The 20,588-nt window shown below is 45.2% G+C and overlaps 1 protein-coding gene across 1 annotated transcript in view; it reads left to right on the forward strand.

Moving 5' to 3' along the window:
• Window positions 1–5,157: 5,157 nt before the first annotated feature.
• SNX8 (sorting nexin 8) overlaps window positions 5,158–20,588 on the forward strand; it is a 30,615-nt gene continuing 15,184 nt past the window's right edge. The window contains 5 exon segments of the mRNA XM_077827740.1: window positions 5,158–5,272; window positions 5,275–5,314; window positions 5,316–5,379; window positions 5,382–5,544; window positions 18,686–18,876. Of these exon segments, the coding sequence (XP_077683866.1) occupies window positions 5,158–5,272; window positions 5,275–5,314; window positions 5,316–5,379; window positions 5,382–5,544; window positions 18,686–18,876 (573 nt within the window).

The raw sequence follows: 20,588 nt of genomic DNA on the forward strand, positions 1-20,588 counted from the left end.
TGTAGCTCAGAAAGCTTATGCTCAAATAAATTGGTTAGTCTCTAAGGTGCCACAAGTACTCCTTTTCTTTCTGTGTATATAAAATCTCCCCACTGTATTTTCTACTGCATGCATCTGATGAAGTGAGCTGTAGCTCACGAAAGCTTATGCTCAAATAAATTTGTTCGTCTCTAAGGTGCCACAAGTACTCCTCTTTTTTTTTTGTGCAGATACAGACTAACACGGCTGCTATTCTGAAACCAGGGTTATGATGAAACCCTGTTTTCTGTCAGGGGCAGGGATCCTGGGAAAAGGGGTACGGAGCTGCTCACCTCCAGGGAGCCCTCATTGCAATGCCACACCTGAAAGGGGCTAGGGTATGGCATACAGAACAATTAAGCTTTAGGGCACCATCTGAAATCTGGCAACAGCCTAAATAAGCCATGAGATGATGAGCCATTCACATGGGACCCCATGTGCAGTGAAGCTCTAGATGGATGGCCCTGAGTACTGGGACGGGGCGAGTCATTGCCTCATCAGAAGCAATAGAAATGGGACACAGAAAGGTTTTCTCTGTTACTGGTGCCTGGATAAGGAGTGGCTGAAAGGTACCATTTGCTGATGCAATGAGAGATAGCCACTGCCTCAAAACTGTTTATTGAGAAGGACACCATCAACTTGAAATCTAGTTATTTTGTTAATATTACAAAAGTCATTTCAGGTGACTACATCAGGTGCTCGGCCAATTTTTGTGATTTTATAATCAATCACATTTTCCCCCCTTTTAAAAATATTTCTGCCTCCCCTACCACAAGCAAGGACACTGACAAAATGACTATTCAGGAGGAACACTGAACATAATTCTATGTAAAGTGCAGTCAAAGTCATAAAATAAAACTGGAAAACTAGAGAAAAATATTTTTTCTCTAAGCTCTTTCCATGCTCCTTAAGTATCACTTGTAACAATACTGGGTTTTAAATGTTGGTGTATTGCCCCTTTAATTACCACATTTCCTACAGAGGTGATCAGCAAATGATTTTCTGAGCAAGCCCACCTGTAATTTAGGGGTACATTACCTGCTAGAAAGCCATGTAAATTCTGGTAGGAACACTTCAGGCCTAAGACCAAAGGAAAAAAGTGTGAAGTACCATTTTGAGTTTGTGACACAGTGTGATGTATTCAGAGTGGCATATATAAGGCAGCATGTTTGGGTCTTAGAGTTGATTGTGAATATCTTCTCAATTTTAAAGTGACATTTAGGAGAAGAAACTTGAGGGGGAAAAGTCAGGAAATCCAGATTTGTTATTTTGCAAACTAGTCACAGGATGTCACTCTAACTCCTCTCAAATCTAGCTAATTTAGTGTACCGTATTTATCTGGCTATTACATATTCTCCCCTGGGCCCTGATCCTCAATGGTATTTAGGCATCTAAATAACTTTGAGAATCTAGGACCTGAAGCTCTTAAAGAAGGAAATTTAGAATGGGCTATTTTTATGCAATGAGGGATGCAATAATAGATTTTTTTCAGTAAATTATTGTTGATTTGCATATCAGGATCTTGACTTAGTTTGCAGCAACATTAAGTGAAGGTGCTGGGGATGGAGCAGAGCTACCTTCAGACTAACCAGTTTTCCTTTTGTTACCACTCAGATTAAACACATGACCTTTCTCCCCTCTCTTTGCCTCTACAGTCCCCCTTCATTTGCAATAACTTTCAGCTTCTCTTCTCTTTTATTTCTTTCCCTTTCTATAGAAACTGCTTCTCTGCCCGTATGCCAACTGTTTTTCACTGCTTTTTCAGTGTGACTCTTTCCATCCTTAATCAGCAGTTTCAGGATTGGGTGGGTGTGACAGAATGTACCTGTGTCCACACCCTACACACTGTTGTACTAATCTTGGTATAAAGCAGGGGCGGGCAAACTTTTTGGTCTGAGGGCCACATCGGGTTTCCAAAATTGTATGGAGGGCCAGTTAGGGGAGGCGGGGTCTCCCCAAACAGCCAGGTGTGGTCTGGCCCCCGCCTCCTATCTGACCCCCCTGCTTCTCACCCCCTGAGGGCTCCCCTGGGACTCCTGCCCCATCCAACCCCCCCGTTCCCTGTCCCCTGACAGCCCCCCCGGGACTCCTGCCCCATCCACCGCCCCTGTTCCCCACCCTGACCCCCCGACCTCTAACCGCACCCCTGAACTCCCCTGTCCTCTACCCACCCCCTCGCTCCCCCCTTACCACGCTGCCTGGAGCACCAGTGGCTGGCGGCTCTACAGCTGCGCTGCCCAGAGCACCGGGTCAGGCCGTGGCTCTGCAACTGCACTGCCCGGCCACCCAGAGCGCAACGCGGCGTGGCATGCTGAGGCTGCGGGGGAGGGGGAACAGCAGGGGAGGGGCTGGGGGCAAGCCTCCCAGGCCAGGAGCTCAGGGTCTGGGCAGGAGGGTCCCGCGGGTCGTAGTTTGCCCACCTCTGGTATAAAGTATGTCTTGAGAGGTATCATCTGAAAACTCATAATTTGCTGGTCCATATTGTCCTATTAAAATATGTGTGGCAACATTGTATGTGAAGTCATAAGATTTCCCTGTATAATGTTATTAATGTGTTCCAAACCTGGCAAACAGGTCTGTCTCGAACAAAGGAACTTGTGCTCTGCTTAATTTGCATTTAACTAGTAAACAGCATGATCAATCAGGAAGGGTAGACAAAGAAACCTCAAAAAGGTGAGGAAAAGCAGCAGGAAACATCCTTCTCCATAGACTGTCTGTGTCTTGAATCTCTGCCGGAAATGTTTTCCAAGATGGGGACTGACACTACAAAAAGAAGGAACAAACACCCCATGCACCCTCCCTCTCTCTTTCTGTCCATTGATTCTCTGCACCAGAACGGACAAAGAAAGCAGCCATTGAACTGCAGAAGGGGTCCTGACCTAAGAAGTTTAGTCAATAAGACTGTTGAGAACATGTGGTCAGAAAACTTTGCTTTGAATTTAACATAGTTTGTTAAGTTGGGCACCAGTTGCATTTTATCTTTATTTTTTTAACCATTTCTGACTTTTATTCCTCATTATTTGTAGTCCCTTAAAGCCTATATCTTTGTACTTAATAAACTTGTTTTATCTAATGCAGTGTGTTTAAACCAAAGTGTTTTGGAAACTCTGTTTGGAGCGTCAAGTATGTGCATATTATTTCTATAAAGGCAATAACAGACTATATACAAACTTTAATTGTCCAGGAGAGGGCTGGGCAGTACAGGACATACATTTCTGGGGGAGGAAAGGGGGAAATCTAAGACTAAGAGTGAGTTGGGGTCACCCTGCAGCATAACTAAGATTGGTATGAGCCAAAGTATGGCTGGCTATCTGCAGCACACACAGAGACATAGCTGGGAGTAACTTGCCGGCTGGAAGCTGTTTGTGAGCAGTCCAGACTGGGCTAAAGCAGCAAAGCATTGTAAAGGGCACCCAGGTTAGAGAGCAGGGATGACACAGCTACTCATTAGTCTGGACTGTAGACTGGTATGTTACAGTGGGGCAGTTTCTAATGCCCAAGGTTTTAAGTACTGACAGTTAAGGCTGACCCTGTAAACTCTCTACAGGAAAACATACGTAAATACCCACTATGTTTGCAGCACTGAGCCCATTGGCCCCTGCCATCTCCATGGTGCAAATGACCCAATTTTTTTTCCCCTCTCTCTAGTAATTTTTATTATTTATATTACACTAGTGCCTAGAGGTGTCCTATCCACCAGTCCATGTTGCCTCTTATTGTGTTTATCGTAAAAGTGAAGCATCAATGGCTTATGCTAAAGAAGACCTTTAAAACCCTATTCAAATACCATTTCTGCAGTTGGGTTACGTTTTTTCACAATATTTTTCTGCATGACTCCACCTATAGTGTGCAAAAGCAATTCTAAGTGAAAAATGTCATATTCATATTGGGGCATAATAATAGTTTTTGAAGATAAGTACAATCCAATCCAAGACGTATGGCTAAATGAGAACAAGTAGATTCTGCTGTGCATTTTGTTTACAAATTATATATCTACACAGAAAAGAGCATAGGGCCTGATTTTTAGAAGTGCTGAACATTCACCACTCCCTCCTCCCTTCCTGTCTACAAAAAGTACAAATGACCCAGCGGTTCTGATGTCCTCAAGAAAAGGGCTGATCAGCTTCATGATAGTCCTACTGGTTTGCTAAGAAGATGGAGTATCTGTGCTGTATTGTTTTAATTGAATAGTCAGTTTTACTCTGTTTCCTAATCTGTTGGGGAGCACAACATAAGAAGTGCTAGGGCAAGAAGGAGAAGGAAAAGGAGAATCTTTGGGTCATTCACATCTTTTGGGTGGGGAAGCAGCATGAAAAAAATTCAAGGGAGAGTGGCATGCTCATGATTACCGAGGTCTACAAGTCTCACTTTGTAAAGTAACTTTCTGTGTCTTAGTTTCCTTATGTAGTAATGGGGATACTAATTACCTATCTTGCCGAAGTAAAATGAAGATTAATTAGTGAATGTATGTACAGTGGTTTGTAAATTGAAAGTGAAAAGTATTACTGTATTGTAGGCTGGTAGTATTGTAATGAGAAGATTCACAATTCATAAACATTTAAATTTTACATTCTCTCTGCTTTCTTGGCTGTGTTTCAAAAAAAAAAAAAACAACATTATGCAATATGTCTTATTTATTTATATTAGAATCAGCCATATAGTTCCAGATTGAGAAAGATCTGTTGATAAAATAAGATGTGAGTTATGCATGTCTGAAATCCTCATCTGATGTACCTTTAGAAAATACATCTGTAGGACAAGCTTTCTTATTTTTGAATGCTTTATGATGCATAAAGGAAATCCAGGTTTTGGAAATGGCCCAACTTGATCATCATACACATCGTAAGGAGAGTGATCACTTTAGATAAGCTATTACCAGCAGGAGAGCGGGGTGGGAGGAGGTATTGTTTCATGGTCTCTGTGTATATAATGTCTTCTGCAGTTTCCACAGGATGCATCCGATGAAGTGAGCTGCAGCTCACGAAAGCTCATGCTCAAATACATTGGTTAGTCTCTAAGGTGCCACAAGTCCTCCTTTCCTTTTTGCGAATACAGACTAGCACGGCTGTTACTCTGAAGCCGATTAAGCGACTGTCGTGGAGACAGAAAGACCTTGGGCTTTCAGGCGGACACGACAACATGAAAGTGACTCCGCCGCCTCCCTCATGTCCCCCCTCGCTTCCTCGCTCCTTCTTCCCCTCTCTGCTCCACTTCATGTGGCCCCGCTCCCTCCCGGCATGGGGTTCCCATCCGCCCCCCCAGTGTCTCCTCCCCACCGGGTGTCCCCATCTCCCCCTCTGCGCCCCTTCACGTCTCAGCCTACGAGGCCCGGGAGCCCCGGACGCCTCCCCTCAGCCCGGCCTCGGGCAGGCCAGGCGAGTCGGACTCTCCAGCCCCCGGCTCCGCCCCCTCTGAGGGGCGGGCGCGGAGCAGGAAGGGGAGGGCGGCGGCGGGGATCCCGGGCTCACATGACCGCTGGCGAGATGGACGGGGAGGTGCCCGCAGGCTCGGGCGGAGCCGCCACCGGTACGGAACGGGGGGTAGGGGGGCTGCGAGGGCTGCTTCGCCTCGGGAGCTGGGGCGGTGTCCTCCCCCGCAAGGGCGCCGGGCGGGGTGTCGGGGCCCGTCTCCCCCACCACCCAAGGGAGCCGGGCGGGGTGTCAGGGTCTCTCTCTTCCTCCCCTGTAACCACGGGGCCGGGCGCAGGAGGGGGGTATGTGTCAGGGCTGTGTCTTCCCCCCTCCTCCCCCAGGGGCCGGGCGCAGGAGGAGGGGGAGTCAGGGCTGTGTCTTCCCCCCTCCTCCCCCAGGGGCCGGGCGCAGGAGGAGGGGGTGTCAGGGCTGTGTCTTCCCCCCTCCTCCCCCAGGGGCCGGGCGCAGGAGGAGGGGGTGTCAGGGCTGTGTCTTCCCCCCTCCTCCCCCAGGGGCCGGGCGCAGGAGGAGGGGGTGTCAGGGCTGTGTCTTCCCCCCTCCTCCCCCAGGGGCCGGGCGCAGGAGGGGGGTATGTGTCAGGGCTGTGTCTTCCCCCGTCCCCCCCAGGGGCCGGGCGCAGGAGGGGGGTATGTGTCAGGGCTGTGTCTTCCCCCCTCCCCCCCAGGGGCCGGGCGCAGGAGGGGGGTATGTGTCAGGGCTGTGTCTTCCCCCCTCCCCCCCAGGGGCCGGGCGCAGGAGGGGGGTATGTGTCAGGGTCTCTCTCTCCCCTCCCGGGCGCAGGAGGGGGGTATGTGTCAGGGTCTCTCTCCCCTCCCCCCCCAGGGGCTGGGCGCAGGAGGAGGGGGTATCGGGGCTGTGTCTTCCCCCCAGGGGCCGGGCGCAGGAGGAGGGGGTGTCAGGGCTGTGTCTTCCCCCTCCCCCCCCAGGGGCCAGGCGCAGGAGGGGGGTATGTGTCAGGGCTGTGTCTTCCCCCTCCCCCCCCAGGGGCCAGGCGCAGGAGGGGGGGTATGTGTCAGGGCTGTGTCTTCCCCCTCTCCCCCCCCCCCAGGGGCCAGGCGCAGGAGGGGGGTATGTGTCAGGGTCTCTCTCCCCTCCCCCCCCAGGGGCCAGGTGCAGGAGGAGGGGGTGTCAGTGCTGTGTCTTCCCCCCTCCCTCCCCAGGGGCCGGGCGCAGGAGGGGGGTATGTGTCAGGGTCTCTCTCCCCTCCCCCCCCAGGGGCCGGGTGCAGGAGGAGGGGGTGTCAGGGTCTCTCTCCCCCCTCCCTGCCAGGGGCCAGGCGCAGGAGGAGGGGGTGTCAGGGCTGTGTCCCCCCCCCCCAAGGGAGTCAGGCACAGGAGGATAGGGTGTCAGGGTTGTCTCTGCTCCCCTCCCCCACCTAAGGAAGCCGGGCGGGGGGGGTCGGGGTCTGTCTCCCCCTCCAACCCAAGGGAGCTGGGTGCAGGAGGCGGGGGTGTCGGTGCTGTCTCTTCCTTCTCTCCACCAACTGGGAGATGGACATAGGAGGTGGCAGGATTCAGGGCTGTCTCTTTCTCTTTCAGTTGAACTGGGGGTGTCAGGGATTCCTTGCTCCTGTCGGCCTCCCCAAATAAGTTAGGCAGGGGAAGGTGTTTGTCAGGGCTGCCTTCTCCCTTGCCCTCACCCCTGAAAAAATGCTGAGAAGGAGGCATGTCAGAGCTGCCTCCCCACTCTGGACAGCTGGGCTGGGGCCATGTGGTGGCGTGTACCAGGGCTGCCCCACTCCACCCATTTCCAAAGAAGACTTCACACTCACAGTGTTGGTCTGCAGAGATGCCTTGGCCAGTCCCATTTCCTTGGGATGAGATGTATTGATGTGCCCTCCCCATATCTTGGCGATGACCAAGCCACAAAGAGGCAAACTGACTTGCCCAGTGACTCTGTGGATCATGGGGTCTGTTAGGACCTGGCTTACTGGACTAGTCTTTCCAAGGTTTTGACCTCAGGCATGAGTTGGGTCCATTCTCATCTTGTGCTTAGCTTGCCTCCTTGTGTAGGGAGAGAGCTGGTAGTGAACTCATGTATCGTGGCTGAGGTTGGGGCCTGCCTGTAAGGGAAGCTGTTACCACTGGAGGGTAGAGAGGGCTAATGGATTGCAAAGTCGAGTGGTTTTTATACTGAATGAATCGTGAACAAGACCACAGTACATTCAGGGCACTGTTTGCATTTGTTAAAGATGTGGATACATTTTTAATGGTTCCCTTCTCCATAATTTAATCTGAAAACTGAATAGTCTGGCAAACTGTAAAACACTCTCACTGGGAGTTATATAGCTGGACACTTTCATAGCTGCTAAAATGAATTTTTTTTAGTGTGTTTTGTTTTACTGTGGCTATGTAAGTGGATTCAGTGACACTTTAAACACTTGGTGAAATTTATGATGCAGTCTGCTAGGTACTGTCATCATAGACAGTCTGGGAAGACTCTCCAGGATGTGGACCACTTCTCCTTTCCCAATTGAGGCAAGCCAAAAATAAATCCTAACTTGAAAAAGACATTCAGCTGCATTTTCTTAAAACTTCAGCATTGGGAGCTGCTCTTAAGATCATGACGTTGTGTGAAACTTGCAGCACATTCTGCTAGTGTTAGTTATGCAATGAGAACGGGAGGGAGCTTCTGATGTGTCTTATTTACTTGTTTTTAATATATGTTTTTTAATTCACTAGACTCCTGGTAATTAAAGATGGGAGGGACAGTTGTATGATCATCTCCATCTCTCTGAAAGGCAGAGTACAGCCCCCTGAAAGCTGATCTATTGGATATTAATCAGATATCAATTGCAGAAGGACACTTCTCTGCCAGTTTTCTCTTTGAGGGAGGAGAGAGGGATACAGTTAATTAGAGCAGCTTCAGACAGCTGATCACTAATTATTGTTCTGTGGGTAGTGTTTTGTGTCCACTTGAAAACACACAAAGGTAGAGTTAACAAAAAGTAAGTAGGTTTTATGCATGAAAGAAATAAGAAGTTTGGTAGGATTGCTTCCAGCATCAGGTATGTGCGTCCTTTTGTTAACCCTACAGATATGGGGTTACTGCATTTCTCCCCCCCATGGTCATGTTTGTAAAATAAATCTGGGCTGTTGCTGCCAAGGACCAGTGTAAGAGATTAGAACAAGTGTCTTTGTGAGATGGTGTTTTATAGTGCCAGAGAGCAAGCTTGGTTAGGCGTGTCTGTTGTGGAAAGTTCTGATCTGGCTGTTTTAGGAGGCTTATAATGATGAAACAGTGATGGTGTTTTGGCATAGGCTGTTTCTGTCTAGTAGTTCTGTAACTGACTGACCTGCTCGTCTTCATTTGTCTTCCTCTGACAAATATTGTAAACTGTGGGAGTGAATTGGGTTTTAGTGAAGGAAGCCTTGGCTGTGGAAGGCAGGGTAGACTGGAGGAACTTGAACCATTACTTTTATCTCTAGCATCGTGGTGTGGGTTTGATGGTCCCTGTTTAGTTTGAGATGGTTGAGCTCCTCTTCTGTGAACCACCACAGTTTGGCTGTGTATGCTCTAGGAAGGCCAAAGACTTCTCTTCTCTACAGTAGTGAGGCTTCAGACAGGCTGTTGATGGATTTTCTGTAGAGGGACAGGTGGACAATCTATTTGCCTTTCCTTGTCCCTAGAATGAAAGGTACTTTTAAACAGAATCTGGTTATAGAAGGTTAAAAAGTAACTTTTTTATTATTGGTGCAAGTCACTCTCTCAGAAAATAGCTGGCACTGGTAAGTTATTTTTTTGGTTGTTTATGCCTGTATTGCAGCTTGTTTGGAACCGATGATTATTATGGCTAGTCCTGAAAGCCAAGTGCACTGCTAAATCCAGATGTTTATTTTTCTCTAGTGGTAAATCTTTAACTGTGTGTGCAGACCTTGTGCACCAGAGAGGAGAGAATTGTACCGGTTGCAGGCAAGTGGAATTTGCAGTCCCCACTTCCTCCCCCTGAAGCTTTCAGTTTTGAAAATAAGGTTTGTGAACGCACTGGCTGGGAATTCTACTCTTCAATAATATTTGGAAGCGGGGTGAGAGATTGGTTTAATTGGTGTTGTCTCCAAACTGGTCTTTTGCCAATGCACTTATTTTAATGCATGATAAATCTATAGTTAAAATACTTTGTCCCTAGTTTTCTTCTTAGATAGCCGCTTCATGTGCAAGGGAGGAAAGAAATGATAGTAGAGCAGGATAGTTGTTCCCTTTGGATGGGGTTCTCCAGGCCTGAGTAAATGGGGCGGTGGGGACTGCAGAAGCTTGACAGTTTCTAACTTTAGAAATACTCGTGGAATGTACCTAATGCAGTTTCTTCTTGCTGGGAGATTCTAGCAAGGCTGCGGTGGCTGGTGACTTCCTGAAAACCATCTTCAAACAGGAAAGTGTTTGGGGCAGCAGTTACATGCCTAGTCATTAAGCTCAGGTTATCTTTTGAGTTTAGAGGGCTAAGCTTTGTTTCAGTTACTGTTTGCTTGCTTTTTATCTTCTGTCACATCCATACCTTAAGAGCAACAGTTTATTGATATTGAATTGAGGACTCAAGTCTGCACTGGCCATGACTTTGCTTTCTCTGTAGTCCATGGAAATATTCCTCAATGGAGTCTTTCCTATAATCCTGTTATTTCTCCAATTTGTAGCTGTATCTCAGTTAATTATTATTATTTTTATTATTGTAGCTGCACATTGGGACTATGATCTTCTGCCTTGCTTGTGGATGGAATGTGCTCTGTGTACAGTATAAGGACTCCTTGTATTACCGAGACTTGGAAAATCACGTAATCACTTGGAGAACAAGCAGCATAGTTGAGTGGACAGGGCACAAGGCTGGGGCTCAGGAGGCTTGGGATCAATTCCTTGTTCTCTCACACAATCACTGTGTGACATTGGACAAATGATTTAATTTAGCTGCAGGTTTCCCTTCTGTAAAATGGGGAGAATGATACTTATCCTTCTTTGTGAAGCATTTTGAAGTCTGTGACTGAAAGGTGCTGTAGAAATGCGAAGTGTCATTATTTTATTAAACAGTCTTCAGGTAACACAGTACCCAAATGTTTAGAGTGGTGCCATTAACTCCCTGCCTGATCCACAGAATCAGAAGTGAAGGCTGGAGCAGCCCGTGCAAGTGCTGAAGCTCCAAGACACAGGCTTGAGACTAAAAGATCTTCACCGGGAATGTTTGGGCTGGAGAGAAATGAAAAGTGAAGAGCAAGATCTTGCTAGTCCCCACATCATAAATGCTTTGTAATGATCTATTATGGAATTGAATAGGTGTCCTTTTTGGGTGTGTGTGGCAGGTCGGCATGGGATGGAGGTTGCAGGCAGCTGTATGTTGGAGAGAAGGGAGGAGCAAAGACAGTATAATTCACAAGCCCTCAGCAAACAGAAGTTACAGCTGAAGGGAAACGTAATGGATAGCTTACTTTGAACCTGGTCAGAAGAATGCCTTCTCTTTCATGTTGAACACAGACCTGCATAGTAAACAGAAAATTCTACTGGACAAAGTGGACTGGATTCTCCTGGGTCTCGTCCTGGTAGATCAGATGAATTTACAGGAGATGTAAAAACAAGAAAAACTCCAAACACTTGAATATCAAAAGCATGCTAGGCCCCTTGATGGGGGAAGGAAGGGCTTCCTTGCAACACACTTTTAGAGTTACTGTTTTCTCTTTAAGAAAAAAGAAAGTACTTGTGGCACCTTAGAGACTAACCAATTTATTTGAGCATAAGCTTTCGTGAGCTACAGCTCACTTCATCGGATGCACAAAAGCTTATGCTCAAATAAATTGGTTAGTCTCTAAGGTGCCACAAGTACTCCTTTTCTTTTTGCGAATACAGACTAACACGGCTGCTACTCTGAAACGTGTTTTCTCTTTGACATTTCAAACTATGCAAGACCTTTCAACATAAGATGAGGGAGGGAAAACAAATTGAATTTTCAGTTGGGGGACAAGCCAGATGTTCAAGGAAGGTTGGTATGGACAGGAAAGGGGGAATTAAGAGGTGAGGGGAGACAGAGGGGTTAACTGATATAGTAAATAGATGATAGGTTTAATCTGTAACTCCTGAGGTTTTTGTGGAAGGGGAAGGGACATGCTGATGAATGATACTTATATTATTGTTTCAATGCTCCTGGCTCAGAAGTGTGAGTGAAACATCTGTTTTTGCCAAGGGGAAATCTGAGGTCTCCCCATGCATAAATGTACAGCTCTGGCTTCCCTCTTTTGAGATGTGAAGCCACCTCTTCTCCCTGAGGCTTTGACCTGTGATAATGATGAGGAAATTTCAGCTTCCCTTCCTGAGGGGTTAGCTTTGTTGCTTCCAGAACATTTTTTGTCGTCTTGTAGGAAATCTGCTGTTGCTAACATAATAAATACTTCTGTGGCACCTTACATTTGAGGATGCCTGAGCACTTTAAAACCATGAATTAACTTAATCTCAAAACACCCTAGTGAGGTAGGGAGTTGTTAGTTTTCCCCGTCTGTAAAATGGGGATAACAAAGTTAGTCTCTAAGGTGCCACAAGTACTCCTTTTCTTTTTGCAAAGTTTGGAGAGTTTGACTTGACAGAATTTGCCCAGGAATAAAACTCCTACCCCTTGATTCTATGTCCTGTGCTTTAACCACTAGACCAGGGATTGGCAACCTTTGGCAAGTGGCCCATCAGGAAAATCCGCTGGTGGCCCGGGATGGTTTGTTTACCTGCAGCGTCTGCAGGTTTGGCCGATTGCAGCTCCCACTGGCCGTGGTCACCGTTCCAGGCCAATGGAGGCTGTGGGAGGCGACGGCCAGCACATCCCTTGGCCCATGCTGCTTCCCGCAGCCCCCATTGGCCTGAAACGGCAAACCGCGGCCAGTGGAAGCTGTGATGGGCCGAACCTGCAGACGCTGCAAGTAAACAAACCGTCCCGGACCACCAGCAGATTTCCCTGATGGGCCACTTGCCAAAGGTTGCCAATCCCTGCACTAGACAAACCTTCCTCTTTTTAAAGTAAATGTGTGTGCACGCATGCATACAAAATTGATATAGTGTAGCAAAGCGACCTGTACTTGCAGCTGGAATTTGCACAATAAAGACTTGCAGGTCTTGTGATCCTATAGATGACCAATTATAGAGCGTGCAAATTGGGAGTCTTCCTGTCTTCTTGGACTAGGTGTATGCACACAGGGAATTTATCAATGAACTGCCATTACTGCAAGGGATGGATGGTATCCGTGACTATTTTTACCCAAATTTGTGTATGCTGACATAAGAGTGCAAAAAGAGCAGCTTCCTTTGAGTTATTCTCTATGTAAAGGGATGGATTGCAGAAGGTAGCTAAATTCCTTCTGTTTGTTACTAACACTCCCTTATGCTTTCATGGAGCACTTCATACCTGATGTCTCTGGCATATATACTGTGCTATATGTAAACATTACTATGTGGTGGTCTGCTGAAATCAAAGGGAATGTTTTCACAGGTGTAGCTGTACAGCTCTACACAGGGCATACATAACAAGAAGGGTTAAATATTTTATTATTTCCAAGGGGGTGCATTTAACTTCTTCTATCAGTTGGCTGAATGCAGCTACTCATACCAATGAATTCACACCATTATCCACTAGTTCTGGCCAAGAATCTTGGGTCTGTTCTTAAACTGGTTTCTTTGACAGTAGAGTGAAAAATGTTGAGCAGTTTTAGAGTGTGTTGTTCTGTAGGGTTAATATTAATTCCATGGTAGTGTTTTTCCCAAAATACTGGCAGCTGTTCTGAAGTTATCCTTTTGTGTTCTCTGACTGCTGGTCTGAGAACACAACCAGTACAAGTGCAAGTTTAACCTGCTTGGTCACCCAGGTTGTATTACACATGCTGATGTTTTTGAACAATTTATTGTTAATACTAGGGCTGTCAAGCGATTAATCGCACTGTTAATAATAGAATACCATTTATTTAAATATTTTTGGATGTTTTCTACATTTTCAAATATATTGATTTCAGTTACAACACAGAATACAAAGTGTACAATACTCACTTTATATTTTTTATTACAATTATTTGTAATAAAACAAAAGAAATAATATTTTTCAGTTCACCTAATACAAGTACTGTAGTGCAATCTCTTTATCATGAAAGTTGAATTTACAAATGTAGAATTATGTACAAAAATAACTACATTAAAAAATAAAACAATGTAAAATTTTAGAGCCTGCAAGTCCACTCAGTCCTACTTCTTGTTCAGTCAATTGCTCAGACAAAAAGTTTGTTTACATTTGCAGGAGATAATGCTGCCCGCTTCTTGTTTACAGTGTCACCTGAAAGTAAGAACAGGTGTTCTCATGGCATTGTTGTAGTCGGCGTCACAAGATATGTACGTGCCAGATGCGCTAAATGTTCATATATCCCTTCATGCTTCAACTACCATTCCAGGGGACATGTGTCCATGCTGATGACGGGTTCTGCTTGATAACAATCCAAAGCAGAGCGGACCGACGCATGTTCATTTTCATTATCTCAGTCAGCTGCCACCAGCAGAAGGTTGATTTTCTTCTTTGGTGGTTCGGGTTCTATAGTTTCCTCATCGGAATGTTGCTCTTTTAAGACTTCTGAAAGCACACTCCACACCTCGCCCCTGTCTGATTTTTGGAAGGCACTTCAGATTCTTAAACCTTGGGTCCAGTGCTGTAGCTATCTTTAGAGATCTCACGTTGGTACCTTCTTTGCGTTTTGTGAAATCTGCAGTGAAAGTGTTCTTAAAATGAACAACATGTGCTGGGTCATCATCCGAGACTGCTATAACATGAAATATATGGCAGAATGTGGGTAAAACAGAGCGAGGGACATAAAATTCTCCCCCAAGGAGTTCAGTCACAAATTTAATTAACACATTTTTTTTAACAAGCGTCCTCAGCATGGAAGCATGTCTTCTGGAATGGTGGCCGAAGCATGAAGGGGCATATGAATGTTTAGCATATCTGGCACATAAATACCTTGCAGTGCTGGCTACAAAAGTGCCATGCAAATGCCTGTTCTCACTTTCTGGTGACATTGTAAATAAGAGGGCAGCATTATTTCCTATAAATGTAAACAAACTTGTTTGTCTTAGCGATTGGCTGAACAAGAAGTAGGACTGACTGGAATTGTAGGCTCTGAAGTTTTACATTGTTTTGTTTTTGAGTGCAGTTATGTAACAAAAAATTCTACATTTGTAATTTGCACTTTCACGACAGAGATCGCAGTGCAGTACTTGTATGAGGTGCACTGAAAAATACTATTTCTTTTGTTTATCATTTTTACAGGGCAAATATTTGTAATAGAAAATAATATACACTGATTTCAATTACAACACAGAATACAATATATATGAAAATGTAGAAAAACATCCAAAATATTTAATACATTTCAATTGGTATGCTATTGTTTAACAGTCCGATTAACACTGCGATTAATCGCGATACAATTTTTTAATGATTATTAATTTTTTTGAGTTAATCGTGTGAGTTAACTGTGATTAATCAACAGCCCTAGTTAATACACATTTATGTGTGTGGTATCATAATTTACACATGCATAGACATGGATGCATAGACAATCTTGCAATTTAAATAAGCTACAAAACATTTCAGGAGAGATTGGGTCTGGGATTATTGATGAGGAGAAAGGATTTATTGAAGAAGTGGGTGTTAGGCAGGGGACTAGGAGAATAAGGGGGTGCTTGATAATAGATGAAGACAGGAAGAGTAATGCAAGGTTTAGGAGTAAAATGCCTAAAATTGTGATGGGCAACACATGTCTTGCAGAGATCCTCAAGGTGGGGTTTCATTCTGCATTTTTTCCCCCTATTGTGCAGTGTAAGCTCTAAACCCCATGAGGAATCTCAAGGGCCATTCACATTATTAACCCTTTGGAGGCTGAATACTTTTCATAGGGTTGCTCTGAACATTAATTTGGGTGGATTTATGCCAGTGTTCTGAGGGTTACAGCTAAATGTTGGAGGATTCAGGATTCCTCCTGCAGGTTCTTTTTCTTAAATTTTGAATGCCCGTCTTTCCCCTCCTGTCTGTTTCTAAGGATTGCCATTTCTTGCTGAACCTCTGGTTTGGAGGAGTGCAAGTGTCTTATTGTGGAATTTTTACTTTATTTTATATGTCAGCAAGCTGGATGATGGGGAGTGAATACTGGCATATGGAGGAGGGGGTTCTACATTAGTGTTGGTTGACCCTGTCCTCTCAGGAAATGGGTTGGTCACATTTCATCCAGTCTCTGTTTAGAAGATTGTTTTCCTGTCATTCTTCCTCTGAAGTGAGTTACTCACATGACAGCACAGAGAAGCATGGAGTTCTGTGTGAGGTGCTCAGATAGCCTTGAGTCTACACATGAAATAAGTTATTAAATAACCTGAAGGTGGAAAAGGGTACTCTCAGCGAATTGGGTTTAGGTGTGGAGCAGGGATAAGATAAGCCCTCTCTACAATGGGATGTTTAATTGCATGTTTTTATAGATTCACAGATTTTTATGGCCAGAAAGGACCATTAGATCATCTAGTCTCATCTCCCTGTGTATCACAGGCCACTAAATTTCACCCAGTTATCCATGTATTCGCTTGTGTTTGGCTAAAGGATATCTTCCAGAAAGGCATCCAGTCTCCATCAAGAGATGGAGAATTCACTTAACATTTCAGCCCTTGTCCTGGGGTATATTCTGAATCTGGAGACAGTTACTTGAAAGCATGCCCTTGCGCCAGGCTTCTTTAATCTGTAATTTGGAACAAGCACTGGGTAGATCGTGATGTAGATCGTGCTGTCTGTGTACACTGCACTGGGAGAACTGTGCCAAATAGAAAACCAGTCCCTGTCCCGAGGAGTTTCCAAGCTAAATGCTTGAGAGGGTACAAATCAAGAGAGCAAACTCAACTATCCCAGTATGGTCACAATTGCTAGAATGCTTCATGGGAATAGGTGGATAGTCAGAAGCCTGGTGGTGAGTTTGGTGTGCTTCAGAAGGCTGCTCCAGATGTCTGAGGCAGCATGGAAGAAGGCCTGAAGTCAGAAGTGGGTGAAGGTGCTGAAGAGTGGTTAGGAGAAAAGCTTGGATGGCTCAGAGGGCCTGTGGGGTGTGGAAGGAGAGGAAATAGAGGGTTACAAGGTGGGGAAGAGCTTCTGAAGCTGATCTAACTAGTGATTAGTCTCCTTGATGAGACAGCATCTCTGTGAAAGAAGCTGTGGCCCCAAATTGTACACCTCCTAAGGAGTCAACCAAGTAATTTAAAATCCCTCTTGGTGTTGGATTAGGAAAGGAGAAATCATCTCTTTCAGGTGCTTTTCTGGTTGTAGGACTGTGAATTAATTCTGTGGGTTGATTTTAACAGTATGGGATGATTTGTGTCTGTTGGGTACTGTTGACTGAAGGCATTTAATATCATTGCCAAGCTGAAGTGGGTACTGCCTTTGATAAAAGATTTACTTATCAAAGTGCTGCCCTATCAAAGATGAAATGGGGGAGGATTCTTCTACTGCATTAGAGAACCTGCCTTTTACCTCAATACCTTTGTCCTGACCTCACTGTCTTCTACCTCTCCTTCCCCCTTTCCTAGTCCAGTAGAAGCCTTTGTAGCATCTGTCTCTTGGCTGGAAGAACAGATATGTTGCAATGTCATCCATGAGTAAACACTATTAACATTCAATCAGATTGCACTGATTTCTTCCAAGTTCTGGCACGTAAATCTTCTAGACGCTATTATATAGGCAGTTGCCAGGTGATTTGTTATCCTGAGCAATGCTGAGGTTTCAAGGCTCGCTTCTTTGAGTCACATTAGCAGGAATCTGAAGACTAACTAGACTTGTGGGGTATGGTCACTTGTCCTGGATTTGATTTGCTTTACTTAAAAAAGTCCAATATCTGAGGAAAACTGAACAAACTGCCTGATCTCTATGTCTTGAAGCAGTGTGTTGGTGGAATTGCAGATGGACTAGTTTTCTGCTTTATCTGGGCTTACAGCAAACAGAATGTAAAACCTTATCATAAAGACAGGGCTTTCAAATTAAGATAAGGAGCCTTTGATTCTGCCTTCTGTGAATTAATTTCCTTTTCCATACCCTGGTGTTATACAGTTACCTTCTGTTGAGCTATTGTTCAAAGCCCCTCTGTTAAGTCACTGGAGGATGTTAACGTCTATTGATCCTAAAGCAGCCAGATCTTTTCTGCTCACAAACATTTAGCCAGTTCAGCCAGGTGGTCCAGGTCCTGCCTGCTTGGAAGGATAGCATGGTTATAGCTTCCCTTTACAGTGGGATTGGAAACAGGAAAGGAATCTCTATTTCCCGTGACCCGGGAAGCATTTATATGAATTTACCTGTTGCACAGTATGTGTAATTATGCAGTAAAGTCAAGCTGTTTAGCTGAGCTGCAATATGTTGTTTAGTAAGGGAGTACCCAGATTAATATCCCCTTTCTGTATTAGGTTGTTCCCAAGGGAGGCGGTCTGTATTTCAGAGCCATTCTTAGTTCACTGATAATGTATTACTTAGAATTATTGGGGAACCTGTCTGTCTAAGCTGCACAGCTGGGTGCTTGATTTCACTGTAAGAAGCTGCACCACCTAGGACGCATGACCCTTGGTGCGGGAAGTTGGAATCTTATCCAGAGCTTGCTCTGAGTAAAAATTTGCCCAGTTGGCTGCCCTATTCAAGAAGCCTCTTGTCTGGAGCTTCAGTGCACGGAGGTGCTAAAGCTATTAATGGGACTAATTAATTTCCACATACCCCACTATACTATCATAGAGAATAATTACGTTCTGTCAAGTGAAGTGCCTCCTTTCTTTCTAGTGACATATGAAAGTAATATTTTAATTCCTACTCCGCAGTGTAAAATAACAGTTTCTTTCCTTTCACAATTTGTTCTAGACAGGATCCAAGAGTGCTGAGCTAGGTATTCACTTAGCTTGGCAGATTCTGTTGTGGTGGGAGCTGCACAGACAGGAAATGCAGGCCTCCTAGCTGATTCACAGAACAAATCTGGCCTGTAACAGAGACGCGGAGCTGGCTTCATGACTAGGTATAATAGGTGATGCTCAGGGCGTTGTGCAGAGGGAGGTACCGAGTATGCTAAGAGTAGGGGAGGTAGTTAAATGGGCAGAGTCTCTTGTGGAAGGAGTGGCTTGGTTGCTCTTCTGACTTGTGTTGAGGTGCTGTGAGAGGACGTAGCAGAGGAACAGGCTTCTTCTTTCACTCAGTTTTTCTTTCAAAAATGGCAATTTTCTCTTCTTTCTTTTAGACTTGGCAAAGCCTCCAGTAATTGAGCCAAAGGATCCGGAACAGCTGCTAATGCAGACGCCCCAGAGAAACCCACTGCTGCTCTCCCACACCCTACAAGAGCTGTTGAGCAAGGACACGGTGCAGGTGGAGCTTATACCTGAGAAGAAGGGCCTCTTTCTGAAACATGTGGAGTATGAAGTTTCCAGCAAGGTAATGCGGGAGAACACCGGTGTCTGGGAGAATGTGTGTTTCCTCAGGAGTTTCCATGCAGTTGTTTAACCTGGATTCAAAAGCCAGATCATTTTTTTTTTAATCTGTTCAATGTATTGGTGATGCTGGTTTGAGTCGCGCATTCATGGAGGTATCTTTTACAGTTTTGCCACTGCAGCTTAATCCTAACCTCTGCTTTTCCGATACTGAGCCTCTCCAAAGCAGGGACTGACAAGCACTGTTGTCGTTTTGTAAGGTGAATGGACACCCTCTGAGGACTAGAGCGTAACGACCAAACTCACTTGAAGACTAGACTGTATATGAATGCACATATGGCACAGCCAGCAGCAATGCAGGTTCTCCCATGCCTCTCCCAGTTCACTTCCCCAATCCTGACTGTAGGGACCACCTTTGGAGCAGGAGGGGAGTTCAGTTTCTATGTCCCATTCAATTTTTGTCCCCTTTGTGAGACTGCTCACTAGTGTCTTCTGTGATGGGTTTTTTTTTTTCTTTTTCTGATGAGGCTATCTGTCCCATAAGAACTGGCCCAAGAGCACCAGCTCACTCCACACAGGTCACCAAAGAAGCAACTGTCTGACAGTGTTGTAGCAGTTTTCAGTCACTACTGTCCTCAGCCAGAGTCACCTTCGGATCACAGGTTTGAGAGACTTCTTATCCCATTACCAATTCCCTGAGCCATCGTTCTTCCGACAGTTCTCTTTCTGTGTAATGAGATTCTTCATAAAGAGGCAGTAGCTGTGCCTTGGGCACCAGCTTAAATCTGCAAGAGCAAATCAGACTGCTGATTGCCGAGCAGACATGAGAAAGCCCTAAGAGCTGTATCCATTGTGCTCCAGTTATTAATCTTGTTGGGTTATTTCTGAAATGGCACAGCTCTGCAATAAGAACTAGCAGTGTACGATGCACATGTGACGTGGATGGATGTGATGACATTTAGTCTTTTCAACATGCTATTCCATCAGCCAAATGTGGTTTTTAAATGACTTGCCAACGTGCCTTTTGAGTGTCTCTCTTTGTGTGCTACATCACTCATTTTGGACCCAAATTAATCTCCAAAACGTGGGTGTTCTCACTGTTCATTCCTGCAACCTGACATCAGAAATGCAAAAATCTTGAAACTAAGTTTATAAGAAACTTTAACGCTATTTTAGGAATCCCACAACAGTTCCTACTTTCTCCTCATTCTGCTGCATGACTCACTAAAAAGGTCAAACAGCTGGGTTTTGGAGGGCTGAGAACTACGTTTGCTCAAAGCTGTTTTGCTTCCCATGGCATTAGACCTGGTTTGGTGGATGTTACCAGGAACACCAGCATTGAAATGTTCCTTAATGATGATAGGGTGCTCATTGAAAATTGTATTGTTCCTTTATGTCTTTTTGTGGAGGAATTATGTGGACTGACAGCAAGTTTAGGGACATCTACCACCTGCTTCCAGTAACCCACAGAAAACATTTCCCCTTTCCTTTATAAAATGTCTTTGCCCCCATGTTTTGTGTGTATGGAATTTGAAATGTGCTCTTTGCTGAAACTCTTGTTCCCAAAGGGACCTAACCCACCAGCAAGCTATCCAATTTATATTAAGCTATCCAAGTGCATAATTGAGAGGTGGCTGGAGGGTTCTGTGTGACTTTATTTTTTACTGTTCGCTTAAAGCAAGTGATCTGCAAATCCAAGAAATGTACCAGCCACTC

This window comes from Eretmochelys imbricata, chromosome 10 (assembly GCF_965152235.1).
Source record: "Eretmochelys imbricata isolate rEreImb1 chromosome 10, rEreImb1.hap1, whole genome shotgun sequence".
NCBI classification, from domain to species: Eukaryota; Metazoa; Chordata; order Testudines; family Cheloniidae; genus Eretmochelys; species Eretmochelys imbricata.